Raw genomic sequence first — 16,176 nt, 5'->3', positions numbered from 1 at the left:
TATCATTCATGTGTTACTTGATTTTATAAGCATGATTGTGCTGTTGGGTAATACTTATTAAGGAACTTGAATTGTCCAGAATAAAATGCTCTGGATTCTATATAAGATTTGAATGATTGTAGCTCAAAAACAAAGCTGTGGCAGGTTTATTTATATAGCACCATTCATATATAAAGATTTTCTAGTGTTTTACGGGATATAAAAAAAAAAAGATTGGAAGAAATCAAGCCTAAGCATATAAAATGATACAAAAAGTTGTAAAACTACAGATACTGGGAATTTATGACAGATTAATTTATTTTTAGTTGACTTAGTAAGTTTGTGCTTGCATTTGAAAAATATTAATTGGAAAAATCTTTTTTGTTGATGGGGGAAATTAACAAAAATGTTTATTAAGAATTTACTCCGGAAGGACTTATTTATTGGGCATTATTTAGACAGAAAATAGCTGAAGGTCAATGAATTGATTAAGGGAACTGGTATGGAATGTATTAAAACAGTGATGTACTTTATCTAAACAGCAAGAGCTCAGGTAGCAGGATATACACTATGTGTCATGGTAAAAAAAAAAAAAAGTATGTAGTCTGAACGTGTATTTTCCTGATCAACTGGATCCTATTTCAACGTACTATACAATTTTTTATGAATGGCAAAGTGCCGCCATCTGGTGGTACATGGCCATAACAGCTAAAATGTGTCTTTTTCAATTTTTTTAGTTTTCATGTACTTGGTAGTTTGTATACAAAGTGTGGAGTACTGAAATGCACTTTGCGGATTTTATAATTATTTTATGTCGTGAGTAATTTAAACATCCGAAAAGCATTTCCGTCACTTCCGCATCTGAATTTGAGATTAGACCACGAAGCAGCTGCTATGTCGACGGACGGCAGCTAACCTACATTTTAAAGCTACAACCTCTGTGAGAAATAATGTTAAAATACCACAAGCGAGCTCCGACTGACAATAATGTTTACATCGGAAGTCAACTACGCACTTCCCTAGCAACAACAGTCCTTGACAACAGCTAATGACCACAAGCTAAAGAATGGCAGGAACGGATGCTAATACGTCACTATGGGAACAAATTTGCCAAGGTAAGATGAATGTGCCTAAATAAGTCTAAGTTTAATGTAAATAAAATTAATTGCTTGTGTGTATTTTAAGAGTTTGAAGCTGAGCAACCCAGCCCTCCTAAACAGAAGCAGAAGGTGAGCTGTAGTGCCTTGAAAAGGTATTCACACCCCTTGAGCTCCCAGGTTGTGCCATGGTACAGTCACACAGTTCAATTTTCTTGGGATTTCATGTAGCAAACCAACACAACTGATTTTCAAACTTCACAAATATAATTCTGAAAAGTGTGACCACTTAATTTACTCTGAGGGGCACCAATTTGCCCCTTAGTAGTAAATACACTTGTTATGAGTACAAATTATATGATTAATTTGAGGAGGTCAAGTCTGAGTTTTTAATATGAGAAAAGTTTGGGAAAATAGCTTAAAGGGATTGAATGCTTTTACAATGTGCTTGATGAACATATCTTTTCTGCTTCAAGATCGTTTAGAGTAATTATGGCTTTATTAGGCATTAGTGGATGATGATCATCCGAGGTGCACGGACCCTCTTGCTACTACTGGTGGCATGAAAGTTGTTCCTCATCAGAAGCACCCTAAGACAGCTGAAACTACAACGTCTCCACAGAATAATGAACGTAAGATGTACAGCCTGCCTGAAAAAATTCTTCCATTCCTGATCTGAATTTGCAAAGACTGGCATCCATGTGTTTCAGGGCCGGTCAAGCGGTTCTTGGAGAAAATAGTGTTCCCTGTATTATTACCCGGTCTTGAAGCTTTGCTGCGAGAAGCCCAGAAAGCTGGCGCTTTTGAGGTCTGTATTTCTTCTGATAAACATCACACTAAATATTTAAACACATATTTAGCAGTAAGTATCTCACGTTATGCAAAATGGAATGCTTAATTTGACCCAAAAGTACATTTATTGTTTACTGCCACGGCTATGACGACAATCAATAAAAGCGTTTGTCAGAGCTCTCAAAAAGTATTTGGAGACATAGCAGAGTCGTCTGCAGACCTTGACTATTGAGAGTGATTTGAATATTCTGGAGACAATAGTCTGCAACTTATATCATCAGTGAAATAAATATCGCAGAGTCTTTTATCTTATAAAACACTCAGCAGCATATCTCAAGACTTTCAAATATTTTTGAATGATAGGGTTTGTGTCAAACCGGTATGCTTTATTTTTAAGTCTGCTTTTTCTCCACAGAGATTGTAAATACTCTAAAAAAATAGTTTTTCTCATTCCAGAGAAAAGTGACCAGATTTCTCCCCTGTGACTTCCTAACTCAGTATCTCTACAAGTAAGAGCCCTCCCCACAATCCTACACTCACACATTTATAGGACACTGCATGACTAAGCCAAATAATTTTCTTAATTTTCGTAATAAGTCTGTGACTTATTTGTTCTCAGTCAGAACCCCCACAGGCTGGGACAAATTCCAGTGAACTTTTTTGACATTCCCTTTGTCAGTGATTGGCTGATAGAGCAGTAAGTATCTCACGTTATGCAAACATACTTGGGCAGTGATGTCTTTTTGTCCTTTGAGAGTCTTATCACCTTTCACTAAACTCAAAGACCTTTAAACTTCCTCTTTCGTGTTGTGCATGTTTAATCAGATAAAATTCTAAAATGAATATTAGTCAAAAAGGTTTGTTTTTTTTCCAGTCTTGTGAACATGGCTACATTTCTTCTTGCAGTGCCTATGATTTCATTTCTGACGCGATAATAGTCATCTATTTTCGATCCTGCACTTATTGTCTTCTTCATTTTTTCTTGTCTTGTATTTTTCCAGTCCTAGACCTCCCATCCCTTTGTTTCTACTGCTCAGTGAGGAGGAGGCTGCCCTGATTGTCCAGTCTTTCTGGAGAGGATATAAGGTGCATCACACCATCTTAATGAACCATTTGAATAATTTTTTCCAACATTACATGGTTGTACAACAAATAATTTAAATTTTTAAAAGCAAGAATTTAGTCCACAAGTTTGAATGTTTTTTGTGTACTTATTTAATCAACACAAGCTAAAATATATCATTTACATAAATCTCAGTTAGTAAGATGGACCTTGACCACATGATTTTTGTGGCTATCATCAAATATCTGGCATAAGTCTGCATGAACGTTTGATCACTCTTGTGGAAAGAAACTGCAACATTCATTTAAAGTGGTTTGTTTCATAACCCATGCCCTGCCCTGCTTCTGAGGATAGTCATGCATTTTATGAAAGCTGAAATATTTTTTTTTTCTCCTGGAATGCTCTATTTTGTTTAAGCCTGATACATTCTCTATTCTAAGGGGCACATAATTTAATTCTTGACTAATTAGTCCAAAGAACATCATTGCAGAAGTCCTGGTCTCAGTTCTCACTAGTCTGGTCTTCATGACTTTGTTAAAGAGAAAAAATGTTCTCTTTGCACACCGCCCATAAAAGTAAAATTCCTGCAGTCTTTTTCTCATAGTACAGGCCGTTCTGACCAAAACTGTCAAAGGTCAAGTTACTATAAGATAAAGTAAATCAATGCATATGGCCCAAAAGTGCATGAAAAAGGTTAATTTTAAAACAGAAAAGGAACAGCTTAGTCAGTCCACAAGACCGCAGTAACCCTGTGTGTGTGTGTTCATCTTAGGATACATTAGACGCCCTGCCTCTGAAAAAATTAGCCCACACCGTAATCTTGTTGTATAATCCCATTTCGTTGTAAAAACCTCCTCTTACACAGGGGCCTGTAGTTTCATTCAGCAGCGTGGTTATGTCATCGGTGATGCCAGGCTTTAATTCCCTCCTGTGTGGGTGCTGCGATGCCGCGATATAAATAGTCAGACGCAGCCAGAGGCAAACAGCAGCAGTTTCGTCACTCTCTCAGACAAAAGATAAACACAATGTTCTGGTGTGAGGCCAAGTAAAAGGGTCGTGTTCTGCTTGTTCCAACCGTAATGTCATCTGCAGTTGCTTTTAAATAAATCAGCAAACCTATTCAAACATGTAGCTGAATTTATGGGTGTGTGCCTAAAAAAAGCTTTGCTGGAAGTGCAGGTGCAAGCTTTCTGTTTTGGATGCTTTTCCCCGCCAGCAGGGGGAGACAGTGTCCTTCTTTTCAGCCCGTGTTCTTCTGTGGCAGCAGTTAGTGTGTTTACCCTGAATTAGGAGACTGTTCAGAAAGGCCACTGATGGCACTGCAGACGGTCAGCCCCAGGGATCTTGAGGCAGAACCACACAACAAAGAGAGAAACTGAGTTGATAGGGAGAGAGAGCGGGAAGGATTAAGTGGAAAGATGAAGCTATGTTTGGAAAATTCTGGGGTGGGTGACAAAGGGGAGGAGAGAAAGCATGCTGATGTTGCAGAGTAGTGTCAGATTAGAGACTGAAGCTAGATGGAAGGAAATGCAGCTTTGTCAGCAGAGATCAAGGATTAAAAATGCGGTACAGTCAGTGTCGGAAGTTAGAGATTGGGGTTTTGACAGACGCAAGATCACAACTTTTTAAACACTCACAGGATGGGGATATTTTGGGCTTGCAGAGTACTGACAGAGGCTGTGGTGTATCATGACTGGAGTAGACGTATAAAGTCATTTGTGAATCTGTGCAAGTCCTGCAGAACCTTTGTGATTTATGGCCACACAGATATAAATTCACAGAATTATGAGCACACAGCTAGTCAACGATGTATGTTTACTAAAATCAGCGTCTGTGTGAGATTTTCAAGTAATGGCAAATACTTTTGGAATTTCTAAAAAATCAGAATCTGATGTTGAGATTTTTCTAAGGTGTTATTACGATCAAGCCCCCCAAACTGATCCCTACATTTGTTCCCCCTCAGTCTCACGCTCAAAACTGTTATATAACCCGCCTGACGCAGCACTGACTCCCTGACTGCAGTCTCTGTCTATCTGTGCTTGTCCGCGTGGACTTGTGCGAGTATGCGTGTTCTGGTTAAGAAACACAGACGGACCAAAAGCGCAGGAAGCAGAGACCGAGAGTATTTTTGCAGAGCTAAATTTTCATCCCTCCATAAATTTTCATCCCTCCATGATTAATCTTTCTCATCGCAACGCTGCGCACTGAAGTAGAGATGCAGTGGAGCTGGCTCTTGCACACACGCACAAATTAACTCCCGTCAATGACTTAGACAATGACACTGTGTCTTGTTTCCCTTTTCGCTTCCAAAAGCATTCATACGCCTTGAACATTTTCACATAATGTCACCTGACAAAAAAAAACATCTTCATTGTATTGTATCGGGATTTTATATGACGGACTGACACAGATTATTTAGTATTTCAGGTATTTACATCACTCAGAATACAGTCATCCTTCACAGTAAATCATGGAAATGGCAGCATTATGCTTTGGGGTGCCTTTCTTCAACTGAGACCAAAGAGCAGATAGGACATGATTGGAGGACAATACTGTTAGGAAAGCTGTTAGAGGCTGCAGAAACTGGACTAGTCTTTATTGCAAACATTAAAACACAACATATATATGCTTTGAAACTGTTCAAAGCATATGTGTGTCTTAACGGCCCAGTCAAATTCTGGGCCATCAAATTTTAGGTCTTTAAATATCCAAAGTTGATTTGAAACATAAACCGCAACCTTACAGTGAAAGGTTTTGTAAAGTTATATTAAAAAATAAGCACTCCACACTTCCAAGAAAAACTTTGTAATTTTTCCTTGGCCACCCAGTTATGTGGTGGACTATCACACAAAATCTCAATAAGACACAGTGAAGTTAGTTGTGAGACATGAAGTACGAGCCCCATAACCAGGAAGAGCCGTAACATGTTGCATAATCTTCTTTAAACTACGTGCCTTAGCCCGGCCATAATCCATTCATCCATGCCTGCTGCTGTAACACACATGTACTCTAGCACACGCAAACACTTTTTATGATCACTAAGACTTATTAGGATTACTCGAATGTGGTCAGCTGAGTTGGAGCAGTGTAGCTGTTTTATAATAAACTACAGTTAGCTTGTTGATACTATAAAGTTGTGTTTGTGTGTTTCAGAGGTCTTTTTTTCCCACTGTTTCCATTTCTTGTTTATTACGATTTATTTAGCTTGCACACACTCTATTATTAATCACCTGGCTAAAGTGACTGGCTTTATTTCCTCTATAGACTGCTGTTGCACATTAGTATCAGAGAAATGTGTTGGTACTCTTCAAACATAAACATAAAAACACCCTAAAAGTAAACAACTTAAATTTTAATGTTATTCCTTGTTGTTTATTACGCACTAAACAGGTTCATTAAACACAACGCAATGTGTGATATTTTTTTTTACTTTCCCTGGTTTAAATCTAGAAAATCTAGCATTATGAATTATGTTTTAACCCCCCAAAAATTTGCAAACAGGACTAATATCTATTAATAAGTAATGCTTAGATTTAATTTGTTTATTCCTGCTTAATCCACTAGCAGTAATGGGCTGACTGGTTTAAAAGGGCTATAAGTAAAAAATGCTGAGGCTTTTTCTCATCTCATCTGTAAACTCAAAAAATCCGGGTCACTATTTTCAGTCCGATGTTTGATTAGATCTACCCCGCCTCTTCACCAACAGCATGAAATATTTCACAGTATATTTGTAAAATATAAATATGGACAAATAAGACTGAAACCCTTAAAATAACATTTTGTGGTAGCATCTTAACAAGCTATTATCTACACTTCAAAATGAGATGTTTGCATTTGCCCCAAGACATTGATAGAGAGGTAAATCCTTTTAAACCCCAAAATGCATTTTCTTTAGAAAAGAGAAAAATCATCAAAGCAGGTTTTCCTTCTGTACATTTATTGATAAGTCTTGTAGCAACACAGAAAGAAATCCACTTTTTTTCCTGTTTAGAATCTTGGGTTTTATGTATTCATACAATGTTTTCAATTCCACATTATTGTTGGATTTTTAGGCCTAGATTAGAATAAAAAAGAAATAGGGCACTCTTTGTGCTGAGTAATATTTCATTTGACATGACCTGATATTGATGGTTTGACATATTAACACCCACTCTGCCCACAGAGTTTCTGCCAGACAGCAGTGTAGTCGATCAGAGAATTAGGTCTGGGATTCCAGCTCAACGATCTAAGAGCAGCCATAGCTGAAAGGTCTGAGCTGAGCTTCAGTGTTGGGTCAGTTGACCGACCACGTGCAGCGACACTCATGCAGAAAAAATGTCACAGGCACTCAGTCTATTAAATAGCCATTCTGTCTGCTTCTGCTTAGTGCCCACTTGCTAACTTATAGCAAGGCACCGTTTAAATGAGATGGGATTTATATGCACAATATGGTCCGAGGGAAAAAATGAGAATTCCTTGTCAGTGTTTTAAAAAAGCACAGTGGGGGTGTGTTGGAGCCACTAACTGTGTTCAAGCCTGCAGAGGCACGTATCAGACTGCAGGTCACCGGGCTGGTTGAACTCTGACGGAAGCATCTGGCAACAAATAGATGATGGGTGGATGGATGAGGTGTGAAGGGGAAGATTTAAAGAGCAGATTTGTGGGTGTCTCTGTGTGACTTGTCGACGTTGGTGATAGTACTGCAGTAAACACAGACCTTAGTGCTGCTGCAGAATGAGAAACTTAGTTTCCCAAGCAGCAAAGGAGAGCAACCTGAGAGACTGTGCAGCAGAGCTGAAGTATGTGTGTTAGAGAGAGTGTGTACATTGTTTGTTGGAGTTATGCAACTTGTGGGAGTGTGGTTTATGTAGGGCTTCATCTTGTGCTGCCACTGGTGTGATTTTTATGAAGATGTCTGTGGGACTTGAGTTGGCGGCAGCCTTCATGCAGTATTTTCTTCTTTTGTTTCAGTTCGGTGGTGTGTGTCTATGCTCGTGTTAGCATCTTACAGCTGAAGTAACGCATGTGGAAGGCTACGGCCTTGCAGCATCCCGGCGATTTTTCTAATCACTTTAATCCATGCCTGTGTGCATTGTACGCAGCATGAGAGGAGTGACTCACATGCAGTGAACTAAACTCGGCCACGTGTGCAGTGACACGAGTGATCGCAACAGCAGCATACTGAGTCTGCAAACAGTCATGAACGATTCCAACTTAGATGACTACGTCAGAAAAAGCACACTTTTCTAAAGCCATAACCTGAGATCAGGTGCTATTGTGAGAGGCTGCATTGTAGTATACAGAAAGATTACTTGTTTCAGGAAAAATATGGAAAAGTTGATATAAGTATTTTCAATAAGTGTGGAAAATACAACATGGAAAATATTTGGATTTAAAAGCTCCGGTATATATCCTGCCATATTCCATAACCATCCAAAAATAACAGACTACTCACTCTATCCATACTGTCTCTGGTTTGTGGATTTTATATTTCAAGCCACATGACAGTAAAAAGTTATCTGCCATAAATTCATCTTGATGTGTCATAGTCATTCTTTAAAATGTTTTTCATAAATGATCAAGAACTTTGATACTGGGAAAGATGAAAAATGTGCCAGGACTTTGTTATTGTCTTTTTGCAGATATAATCCCGAACTTCACTTTTCGCCACTAGACAAGCTGGTCTTATTCACACAGACGGGATATAAAACATTCTCAGTCAGCTCAGCTTCTTTCATCTGTCTGTCGTAGACACACTTAAAACCATTCTGCATTTTAAACGTGTGACCTGTTTCTAAGCAGTTGTTTCTATTGAATATTTCTTTCTATTTGGAAGCAAGTTATGGCAGCAAAAGCACAATAACAAGGTATAAGATTTATGGAGGAAGCCAGTGAAAATTGACATTCAGTCTCGCACACAGAGAAAACAAGCAATGGTGAGCAAACACAAGCGGCTCCAACCCCCCACACGTCCTGACCCTCGCCCCTGATTTCCATTTCTATGGTTTGCTCCCATCAGGACAGGGGCTGCTGCGGCACCATGACACCCATTGAATTAACTGTTGGAGCTCACTGGTTGGGTTGGTTTTACCAATTCGTCAGCCTCACGGCCAGCCTTATATAACCGGCCTACTTTTAAACTCCTGAGCATGAACACGCTATTGTAGCCTCACAACCAGACACTCAAGAGGACGTTGAGGTTCAATGGAAGCAGAGGGGGAAAAAGATGGGCGAGAGGAGACGTGGAGAATGCAAAACAGAGAGGACAGAGGTGGACGGAGAGGGATGAAACATTGATGTGGGGAGAACCTCAAGAGGGTCTGAGGTGTTGTTATATGAGGCACTGAGGAGCTGAAGGGGAGGAGAGGCAGAGAGGAAAATCTCTCTGAGTAAAAGAGAGAGAAAACCTTTTTAGTGGGAGAGGAATAGGCAAGTGAGCCCTGCAGGGACATTTTCTTCTCATCCTAAACAGCAAACATTCAGTCAATCTCTCAGCAGCCCACACAAACACAAAACAACTACAGGGGTTTCCTCCAAGAACAAAAGTATGAGTCATGTCAGCAACAACTTAAGTCGGAGATGCATCAAAAGGCAGCCTGTTGACAATGAGGCTGCATGAATTTCACCCATTTAGCCAGCCGCACAATGCAGACGCAATCATACTCAGACATGGGCCTTAACAGTGACTCATAAAATGACAAACTGCTTTGTAAACCTATAGTTATTTTTAGCTGTTTTAGAATATAGATGACAACCTGGCTTCATCTTGGCTTTGTAAGTCTTTTTAATCTGACTCATTCAGATAAGGGCATGTGTGGCTTTTTGACACCTTTTAGCCTCCCTAGCATAGCCAGACAGGGTCTATTCATGTTATTTATATACTCTATATATGGCAGGCCTGAATATCCGTACTGAATTTTTATTTATTATTTATGTACCTTCCCTGGCAACATAATTACTTGTATAATAACAAAAGGGGAGAGATAGATGGGCTAATTTATCTTTGAGAGGATTTGTATGACATACAGTGATGAGAAAGCGAGCCTGCTCTTGCAACAAAGTGCAGCCCAGATTTCTAAATAAGGTATGCAAGGCATGCATTTAATTTTTATTATCATAAAAAGTCTAACACAAAGTTTATTTCATTACATCATTGTGACACTTTTTTTAATCAAGCCATCCCCATAAGCGACTTCTACTGTGCAGATTCCATTTTAGTGTCACACGGAGTTAATCACTTGTCCTCAAATCACTGGAAGTCATTCATTTATTCCTGCTTTAATTCAGGACCAATTTTAACCTCTGTTGTGAGATCAAAGGTCAAAAGTTTAGTAGGGAGGAGGGTCGCATTGTAGCAAATCATTACAATTATGGCATCAGCATATTAATGAATTTTGGACGGGATTTTTGTCCTGTTAAATGGAAACCATCCATTGTTTTTCTCACAATTGTGTAGTGAGCTATTTGAAACGAGAATCACAATATTCATTGAACATGAATATTCAATGAGTATTAATGTTCATTGCATATTTAACATGTTAAAACCTTGACTTATTAATGCTATATGTATGAGAGTAATTTACATAAGATATTACTGTATTTATCACTGTTTCTATAACTCTAAAATGAACTGATCATCGCTGTTTGTTCAACAGTTCAACAAATGGAAGATCAGCTGGTTGAAATACTCAAATGTTTTATTCTAAAACATCCATTTAAACATTTTACGTTAATTTAATGGTGCTCATTAATCTCCCACAGCTGATCAACATTCCACTGATTTAACTCACCTGGTCCCCATGTCACTGATCACATCTCGTCTGCATTTAAGCTTCCTGATGTCCATTGTTCACTGCTAGCTTCTTCCATTTCACACCACTTAGTTCTGCCTTGTTCTCCTCATGCAGTGAATGTAAATTTTTGATGTTTGATATCCCTTCTACTCACCGTGCTATTTTTATTACATTGTCTGCGTTTTGGTCCAGCTGCAGCCTCACAATGCACAACATCCAACTCTTGTTTTAAGGATAAACTTCTAAAGTGTTGTAAGAACTATCTTGTGAATGTGCTAGAAGTTTTTGAGTTTCTCTGATTTTCATCTCAGGTGGTATGTCTAAAACAAAACAAAAAAAATATGTATTCTGAACATTTGAAACAGTTTAGTAATGAATAACTTAATGTATGTAAATGTGAATTGTGACCTTTGCTTTGGTTAACACGTATAATTTGTTCTCAGGTCAGAATACTGCCTGATGTGCAGGAATTACGCAAATTTCAAAAGGAGGAGAGAGAGAAAAGTGACATTACCACAACGGTCGCACGTTTCTGGGCCCGGCAAGAGAGACGAGGTATACACACACACGCGCACACACACACACGCACGCGCACGCATGCAAACCTATACATGCACATCCTTTTACTGCTATACAACCTGTGGACTTTGTATTGATTTATGCTGAACCCCCAAATGTTTCCTGACCCTGATCCTTACCAAAAAACCTAATCTAAGCTCAGTTCACAACTTAGTTCTCAACCCAACTCCTAAAACCAAAACAGCATTTCTTCTTATGGATCCTGGCTTTCAAGCCCCATAAGGAGCAGTTGGTCCTCATGGTCTTTATAATGTATCAAATCACACACACACACACAAACATGCACTCCCTCACTTTTAGTCACTGATTTCCAGTCCTTGGGCTATATTGCTACTGCTGTAGTTGACAGCAGTTGTTGTTTATACAGTATAGAAGTATTAGCAAATGCATTATGCAAAGACATGCTTATATAATACTACCAACCCCATGCGCCGTACACACTCACTCATGCACCTAATTTGCCGCAGAGATACAGTATTCATCCTAACACGGCTTTGATGTCAAAACCAAGACGAGGATTCTTGCAGCGGCACACAGTGAGAATGAGGCCAGCGGCGGAGATAAAGACACGGCTTGAAAAAGAATCTCTGCAGGGCTCGGGGTGTGTTTGTGTGATGGAGATGGCAAAGTGTGGGGGTTGGGGGGCGCGGGGGGGGGGGGGGGGGTACACGTGAAGACAGAAGGGAGTTACACAGGGATTAAGACAGAGAAGTAGAAGACTATGTGTGTGTTTGAGAGTTGTGGTTCGCACACATGAAGGATGAGACACAGCAGCTGAGAAGGCATATCTGTGTGACAGAGTGACTGGCATTACGGTTCAAGGATAAAAGCTAAGCTTTGTTCTTTGAAACGTGCAGAACCAAGAAAAAGTGGCTTTTAATGTGATTCGTTCTCATTGTTTTTTGCACATGAGGAGCCACAAAAGATCAGAAATCTATCAAACATGGACTGGTTTGAGATTCTCACTGTGTGACAGCTGTCAGGAAAAATATAACATTTTCATAGTAAAATTTTGATCTAACTGCCTACATTTGAAACATTATAGCAACAAATGTACCCTATCTTGTAAAATGGTGCTGTATTTTGATCATTACTGCTCTATAGAGACTTACGTTTATTTTGATGCTTAGGCCAAAATTATAGACTGCTTTTAATGTCATCTTTTATCAAGGTGTCTAGTAACCTCTACTGCAGCCTAAAATGCTTCATAATTAAAAAGATTACATGAAAACTGGTCAGGAAAACAATAAAATCTCTGAAAGTAACAGTAATGAAGCAGTAGGAACTACTGGTCAATCATAGCACTTGTAGTCTTCTTTACACTGGTTTGTTATTTACAGAGAAAGTTTTGATTATTTAGATGGGAAATTGAAGTCCGTGCGCCGTCAGTGATTATCCAATACTGGGAACAAACATGCAAGACCCTTCCTAGTAAGAGTAACTTACCAACAAAGTAGCCGCATAGTTGTGTATAAAGCAAACATGTTAAATAAGTTTAAGTGTACTCTATTTTGTTACACTTTACACTTCTTCATATTTATATTATCCAGGCAATACTTTAGATGTTCTGTGCTTCACGTGTTTTGACACAGTGAGACTATTGGTGGCAAACCATCAGCTTCTATAACCACCGAATACAAATATAAGGAAGTGCATAAGATTTATAAAACAGTACTAACATGAACTGCAGACGTTTGTTTGGTTTTGAAGACATCAAGAGAGTTATCTACTGCAGGTTAGATATTGACTACTCCCAATCTTCTAACACAACCTAATTTCACAAATCCCAAACTTCTCCTTAACTCAGACACATTTTCCCTCCCACGTTGTGGGTGTGCTATTTCAAACATACGCTCTCCAACATGCATATTAAAGCTCATCATGATTATATTGCTGCTTGTGTTTCTTACAAACACTGCCAAAAACCACCATGATTGCAGGTTGCCTCCACGCTAACACATTCCACATAACAAAAGGGCCCACTGCAGCCACAGCGGGCCGTCAAACATTCCTGTGCTGTGGTGCCACAGCGTCACTGCCGCCGCTGCTGACCTGACATAAAAACAAGGGGGCCTGGGGGTGTGTGTGTATGGCGCAACACACTGTGTGCAAAATAAAAAGTATGCCCGGCCCATCGTCCAGAATGGAAATCATTTTCTGACCTCTTTAGCAGAATATGAGCTGGACTAGGAAGGGAGGGAAGCGGAGTGACAGAAAGGAGGGGAGAGATGATTAACAGTGGTGATTTTGCTGAGCTGCGTGTTGTTTTGGTTGAGAGCACTGACAGATAAATGAGCCTTGTTTACCACTGCGACAGAAGCAGAGTGTGAGCAAAAAATATTTTGGGAAGCTTCCATACACTCCCCCTTGCGTATGGAAGCTCTTTAAGTTGATCCAGGAACAGCTGCGCTCACCTTATTTGACCTGAGGAGCAAACGTGCATCAACCCGTCTGGTATTTTCTGGTCTGAAATCGGATTTAGCCTGAGACGGAAACTAAAAACAATAAGACGAAGGGCAAAGAGCAGACAGAGTCATTTGTCAAAATGTTGAAGGGTTGGAGTTCTGTGAACAGGTGCAGCTGTTGGCGCTACATGTATCACCACATGACTGTCATTAGTGGGATGTTTACTTTCGAAACATGCCCTGTTTGTATTGTACTTTATCAAATGAATCCTGAGAGGAAAAGTTGTTTTTGTTTCCATGTGAGATTTATTTTGGGAGTTTAGTCTGGGGTGAGTTTTTTTATTTATTTTATGTGTTTGTGGGAATTTCTGACCATTTTTCCAAAGGAGAAAAAAAAAAAAGGTAAAACTCATTTGTGAGATGTTCGATGAAAAGCCCTGGATAGCAGTCACTCCTCCTCTGATTTATGCTCGCCCTTGTCTTTCCTGGCCTTGCTGTGTGCGCTGGCGGACCGTCACATTGGAACATGAAGGAGCCATCTCCTTCATGTGGTATGCTGAAAACGTTAGACATTTCTTTCACTGGAAGTGTCATGGGCCAGAAGTCCAATACCACAATCCTCCCACCACCAAACTTAGCACAATGCAGCAAGCCCAGAGTTGTTGTCGTGGTAACAGTTTAAGCCAGCCCCTCCCAAAGGACTTCATACACATTACACTTGAGAGATTATTGCATTGGAAATGTCTCCACTGCTGTAGCGTCCAATGACGGTGTGCTTTATACCACTGCATCCCACGTTGGCATTGTACTTATTTAATACAAGATGCTTAAACTTAAAGGTGTTTTGTTTTTAAAGCTGTATACTGCACTGTTTTGAATCTATATTTTGGAGTTACTCTTTCTTCAACTTTTAATTAACAAAACCAATTGCAAATTTCTGTTGTTTTGAAAACCAAAACAACAGAAAATTGTGAAAATTAAATCTTCACCCTCTAAACCCAGCAAAAGCTTTGAATTAATCAGCATTCTTCCATCTATTTCTTTTTTTTTGAAAAATAAAAAATGATTTTTTTTTGAATGTTCAAACTTTTATCTTGAGTGAGGTTGTGGTGCAAGGTGCACCACAACATTGCACCACAAGGTGCAAAGACTTAATTTGCACTAATGCCTGTATTTTTTTGTTGTTGATTTGTTTGAAAAGTAACCAACATAGTAAAGATACCTTACTGTTGTTGTTTCCAGTTGCTAAGATGAAGGCAGCGCAGGCGAAGAAGCTGGATGCTGACGTCTCTGTGCCTCAGCTGAGCATGAATCACAACAACCAGGCGACCCCAGGGACCAGTGAGATGCAGACCATCAACCCGGGTGAGGAAACGGAAACCTCCTCGACATGACTGAGCAATACCCTTACTTTTACAATGAAGGATAAAATAACACTTGAACACTTGAGTTAAGTTGTTTGTGTTGTTATGTATTTTCTGTGAAATAATTATCTTCTTGTTCTATGTGTTTTTTATGGTGTTAAACGGCTATTAGACTTTGTTACCCTGAAGTCAAACTGACCAAAGTCATCAGTAAAAGTTGCTGTACAAAGGCCTACAGGGCCTGATCCATGTCCAATCATTTTATTGTTCCCATTGCCTCTCTGACTGATCACTTCCCTTCATGCGTCTTACCCAATAAATGAATTCCATATAACTTAGTTCCCGTAATGCTGCCAGAAGGGAAACCTCTTGGAACAGACCTGATATTTTCTCTTGGCACCTCCTGCTGATGTCTCACCAGAGGACAACCGTATTTCCTCATTCTGTCTCTTCTTTTTTTATCACAGCAATACATATAATAAAAAAGGTCGCAGCTTTTCCATTCAGGCAGACAATTAAGGCCGGAGTGAGGAGTGACTTGGCCTTCGCGGCAGCACTTTATATCCTGTTTACCGGGAAAGGAAATGTCCCTGTCAGGGAATCAGAGAATAAAAACAATGTTTTATTTTCCAAAGATCACAGGTGAATGATTGTTGTCTGTATTACAGAACACATTAATTATTATTCTCTTGAAATATTTATCATTTGTAGATGTAGCATATTGCCTTGTTCAATAATATGTATTTAACACTAACAGATATATTTATCAGCAATCCCAGTGGTGATCAAGCATTATCTCAATATTTTCATGGATCATCCTTGAATGAGTTCATGAAATTTGACTTGCAAAAATAAAACCCTACACGATGCTCAATGGACTTTTCACTTCTTTGATCGCCTTTGTTGAAAATGAAAATTGTCTGAGCTGTTAGCCTTATGTCCTGACTGCAGATTAACCTGAAATGCTACATGCAGTGAGTGCTCTTCTGGCACATGTCCACCGCCCCACAAACTGAACATACCTGAGAGGATGCTCTGCGGTCCCGTGATGGGAGGATCTCTCGATCCTTGCCTTCTCTGATTTCGTTAAAGTGTGGCCTTTAGAGGATCTACGTTTGTCTTCCT

The 16,176-nt window shown here is 39.4% G+C and overlaps 1 protein-coding gene and 1 long non-coding RNA gene across 4 annotated transcripts; one reads left to right on the top strand and one right to left on the bottom strand.

Annotated features, from left to right (window-relative positions):
- Positions 1 to 839: 839 nt before the first annotated feature.
- On the top strand, positions 840 to 15,136 carry iqck (IQ motif containing K). 3 transcript variants are annotated; one of them, XM_081610006.1, is made up of 9 exons: positions 840 to 1,094; positions 1,165 to 1,208; positions 1,582 to 1,708; positions 1,787 to 1,884; positions 2,325 to 2,377; positions 2,488 to 2,565; positions 2,870 to 2,954; positions 11,147 to 11,258; positions 14,930 to 15,136. In XM_081610006.1, exons 1-9 carry the CDS (start codon positions 1,046 to 1,048, stop codon positions 15,079 to 15,081), a joined length of 798 nt encoding a protein of 265 aa, XP_081466132.1. In that variant the 5' UTR covers positions 840 to 1,045; the 3' UTR covers positions 15,082 to 15,136. The 3 variants fall into 3 exon arrangements, with proteins under 3 accessions (XP_081466132.1, XP_081466133.1, XP_081466134.1); XM_081610007.1 differs by having other exon boundaries at positions 1,553 to 1,708; XM_081610008.1 differs by lacking the exon at positions 840 to 1,094 and having other exon boundaries at positions 1,175 to 1,231.
- LOC145552551 (uncharacterized) lies at positions 13,971 to 15,020 on the bottom strand. The gene is made up of 2 exons (XR_014088636.1): positions 14,910 to 15,020; positions 13,971 to 14,243 (listed from the first exon to the last, which is right to left on the bottom strand). It is a non-coding gene; the product is annotated as an uncharacterized LOC145552551 (long non-coding RNA).
- Positions 15,137 to 16,176: the final 1,040 nt, after the last annotated feature.

This window comes from Poecilia reticulata, chromosome 8 (assembly GCF_904066995.2).
Source record: "Poecilia reticulata chromosome 8, P_reticulata-male-v2, whole genome shotgun sequence".
Lineage (NCBI taxonomy): Eukaryota > Metazoa > Chordata > Actinopteri > Cyprinodontiformes > Poeciliidae > Poecilia > Poecilia reticulata.
Note: the sequence above shows the minus strand (reverse complement) of the source record. Positions and strands in the feature narration are given on the sequence as shown.

Coding starts and splice junctions, on each gene's coding strand:
- iqck (XM_081610006.1), top strand. CDS start 1,046: ATGGCAGGAACGGATGCTAATACGTCACTATGGGAACAAATTTGCCAA. Junction 1,095..1,164: donor ATGGGAACAAATTTGCCAAG/GTAAGATGAATG, acceptor GTGTATTTTAAG/AGTTTGAAGCTGAGCAACCC. Junction 11,259..14,929: donor GGCCCGGCAAGAGAGACGAG/GTATACACACAC, acceptor TGTTGTTTCCAG/TTGCTAAGATGAAGGCAGCG.